General features: G+C 48.4%; 1 protein-coding gene across 1 annotated transcript; it reads left to right on the top strand.

Annotated features, from left to right (window-relative positions):
* Positions 1 to 2,286: 2,286 nt before the first annotated feature.
* On the top strand, positions 2,287 to 3,141 carry LOC127349008 (uncharacterized). Its single transcript, XM_051374841.2, has one exon. It carries the CDS (start codon positions 2,460 to 2,462, stop codon positions 3,093 to 3,095), a length of 636 nt encoding a protein of 211 aa, XP_051230801.1. The 5' UTR covers positions 2,287 to 2,459; the 3' UTR covers positions 3,096 to 3,141.
* Positions 3,142 to 3,812: the final 671 nt, after the last annotated feature.

Raw genomic sequence — 3,812 nt, 5'->3', positions numbered from 1 at the left:
TTCGTCCAATTCCGAGAATATTTCCTTACTAGGATTTCTGAAACAAAAAACAGCAGAAAACAGCAACTGGCTCTTCGACATCTCGTTAATAGGTTAGTGCCGGAAAATGCATAAATATGACATAAAGTATGCATAAAACATGTAGATATCATCAATAATGTGGCATGGAACATAAGAAATTATCGATACGTCGGAGACGTATCAGCCGCCGCCATCGCTAGGATCTCACTGCCACCCTTTCCCTGCCGAGTTCCGCCACACCACCGCGTCTCCCGCCATGATCTAGGTGAAGTAGCCGAAGGCCACCGCTACCAGACCCACCGTCCACTGTCGCCGCCCCTGGAAGACTCCGCCTCCGTGCGAAGGGGAGTCCATGGACGCGCCACCACCACCCCTGCCTTTGGTAGCCGGACGCGGCCACCACCGCCGACCCTGACGGCGGCAGCGGCCAGGAGGAGGAAGACGGGCCGCCTCTTCTTGGGTTCGGGTCATCGCCCGGAGCCGCCTCGCGTGAGACGACCCGGGGCGAAGGTGGGAAGGGAGGAGAGGGGATGGGAGGGGGCGGTGGCGGCGTTGGGAGGGTGGAGGGTGGATGGGCGGCGGCTAGGTTAGGGAACTTTCTGTTTTTCGGAACGAAGAAGTTAAATGAGTTAAAGATGTCCGACGGCTTCCCTGCCTATGTCGAGGGCTTAAGGATTGTGTAGTGGGAGCAGCAATTGTTTTACTTTCATATGTTTTTCAAAGCAGCGCCTCTTCATGTTTTGAGAAGACCGTGGCCACAATGATTTACCTCTCAATTCAGATGTCGGTATTATGTTCTTATTATGCTCCCACGGATAACGAAATATAGATGCCTCTTTTATCAATCAAATGTCGGTACTCTTGAGTAAGTCATCTCATTTGGCAAGGAATTCTCAAAGTTTACTCTCCAGAGATTGAAAGTGTAATCACCTTCGTTAGCCATCGTTAGAGGTTATTGGTTTGAATCAGCTAGCCTTCGTACATACGAAGTTATAGGCTGTCTACAAATGTCCTTTTCAAGACCATACAATACAATGTGCGGAAGCTTTTAGCACTGGATTGTAGTGGATACGCTTACCGTAGGCTTCGCACAAAAACTAAGCAAATGATTTTACTTTCGACATGTATAAATTATATGACGCGCAAACATACCTGAATTCGTTTCAAGCCTAAGCATATTCTTTTTGATATGCTTTGACTTCGTATTATTGAGGCCTCTCTCACTTGAATTGCTTTAACAAATGATACTAGCTAGTTTCTAGCTTCTGAAATTTTTTTATCTCAAATTATTGGAAACGAACCAAGTCATTTGTGGATGTATCGTAGTCTCTTGTTTCTGTTAGGCCGATTCGGATGAACGTACGTTGTAAACAACGTTTTCCTCTATGCAATAAGTCTCAATTCTCAAACTGTGCCTCTTTGTCCCGGCCGGTATACAAGGTGAGTTCGTGTTGACCAAGCGCCAGTTGTGCACACCACGTTGTAGAAAAAAACTGTTATAGTGGGAAAATTGCTAGATCTTAATTTGAATGATTTCTATTAAGAGAAACTAGCGCCAGCTCTAGTATTAATCTTTGAGAAAATTTAGTGTAGACCAATGGATCAAAGGAGATACTGTATTCGTTATACTACCTCCATTGCAAAATAAGTGACTAGTCTAGACGCATTTTACCGTGTAGATATATACTCCGTAGAAAAAAATCAAGTCACTTGCTTTGGGACACATACAGAGAGTATTTTCGAAGGGGCACAACACAAACCACTACTCACTGTGAGTCACACCTTGCAACCATGAAGAAGGATCATTGTGCACGCACGCACGTACGCAAGAAAATGACGATGAGAAGGATCTCGGGATCGAATAGCAGACGTCTCTCTCCAGTCTCACCGAAAGCTCTGCCAGCGTGAGCTCATCATCAGTGACCAGTTGGCATAGGAATTCAGAGTCCTCACTCTTCTCAGCTAGTTTAACGAAGCTAGTACCATCCCAGTTGCTTCACAACATTTCTATCCGATAGAAAAGGCCGGCGTACACACTCCTACTTGCCGGTCAGCTAGATTCGTTCATCGCTTGGAAAAAGCTAGATTCGTTCGTACGTGTGCTAGCGCATGGGAACGGTAGATCCTTCCCCAATTTGCTCTTGCCCCCATCCCCATGCATGTAGTCACGGTCACGGCGACCTGCGGTACAACTAACCCCTCGCGATCGAGCTCTTTGACAAAGCAAAATCTGCCCCATCATTAGTTATTTAGTACTTGGCAAATGCAATGCAACAGTGGACTTCTCACCCTATATATAGACGCCGGATCTCCTCACCATTTCCCCCATTCTGACGCTTGCCTGATCATCGCCCTCGATATTTCTTCCATCTCCTTTCTCCGATCGAGCCGCTTCTTGCTTGCTCGGTCGTCTGATCTCGTACGCTGCTCTTGAACTAATGGCTCACGGCAAGAGGTCTAGGCAGCAAGCCGAGGCAATGACCTCCGTCAGCCTGCTGGACCTGGACAGCAGCGACATGGCGCGCATCCTGCTGCTCTTCTCCGGCCACCACCACCACCAAGGCTACCACGGCGTCTCCGCCGGACCGTCGTCGCCGGAGAGAGTGTTCGAGTGCAAGACCTGCAACCGGCAGTTTCCTTCCTTCCAAGCCCTAGGCGGGCACCGGGCCAGCCACAAGAAGCCGCGCCTCGCGGACGGCGCCGAGCCGCCCAAGCCCAAGGTGCACGGCTGCTCCATCTGTGGCCTCGAGTTCGCCGTTGGCCAGGCGCTCGGCGGCCACATGCGCCGCCACCGCGCCGTCGCGGCGACAGGGGATGGGCTCGGGCTTGGCCTCGACCTCGTCCTCGGCCTCGGGTCCAAAGACATCAGCCAGAAGAAGACAACGGCGGCGGCCGAGCTGGCGTTCGACCTGAACGTGCCAGCGCTGGAGGAGGAGGAGTCGGCCGATCGCGCCAACAGGAAGCTGGGGCTCGCCATGGACTTCCCCGTCGTGGTTAACTTCCGACGTTCAGACCAAGAGAGGATATTCAAGTCTGATCTACACAAGACATACAGTACAATTTACATAGGTTGACTTCTCGCGGTATTTGTGGTAGAATTTTTTTCAGAAGATATACAGTACAATGGTTTTTTTGTTTATGATGCTCCTTGGCCTTGCGGCTGGCTCACAGACCATTTACACGTAATCTTCAATTATAAAAATATCTATCCAAGCGCTTATTTATAATTTTTATTGAAATCAGCTCCCGTCTCTTAGCACCTCCACCTTCACCTCCACCACCATACATGGGTTGACTTCTCGCGGTATCTGTGGTAGATTTTTTTTCAGAAGATATATAGTACAATGCCCCTTTTTGCATCCGGAGTTATTTTATGATGCTCCTTGGCCTTGCGGCTGGTTCACGGACCATTTACTGACGCTTATTATGAAAATATCTATACTGACGCTTATTTCAAATTTTTATTGTAAGCCGCTTCCATCTCTTAGTTCCTCCACCATCGCCCTCCACCATACATGGGTTCCCTCTCCTCCGGCCAGCTTCGCCGGTGTCGGGAGGAATGGAAACCCAATCTATATGTGGAAAATTTTAATTAATTATTTTAAGTTATTATTTTGGTAGCAGTATTTTTCCTCTGCCTCAACAGAGATAGCATCGTCTACAATAAGTAATCTTCGAACCTTTGTTCGATAATGAGATCTTCCCGGTATAAATGGTGGTGTTAGAAGATTAGAATTTTCTAGGTAATGACCTTTAGATCTTGCTTCGTCGGGTCGATTTTGGATCTTTTC

This window comes from Lolium perenne, chromosome 4, assembly GCF_019359855.2.
Source record: "Lolium perenne isolate Kyuss_39 chromosome 4, Kyuss_2.0, whole genome shotgun sequence".
NCBI classification, from domain to species: domain Eukaryota; kingdom Viridiplantae; phylum Streptophyta; class Magnoliopsida; order Poales; family Poaceae; genus Lolium; species Lolium perenne.
Note: the sequence above shows the minus strand (reverse complement) of the source record. Positions and strands in the feature narration are given on the sequence as shown.

Coding starts and splice junctions, on each gene's coding strand:
- LOC127349008 (XM_051374841.2), top strand. CDS start 2,460: ATGGCTCACGGCAAGAGGTCTAGGCAGCAAGCCGAGGCAATGACCTCC.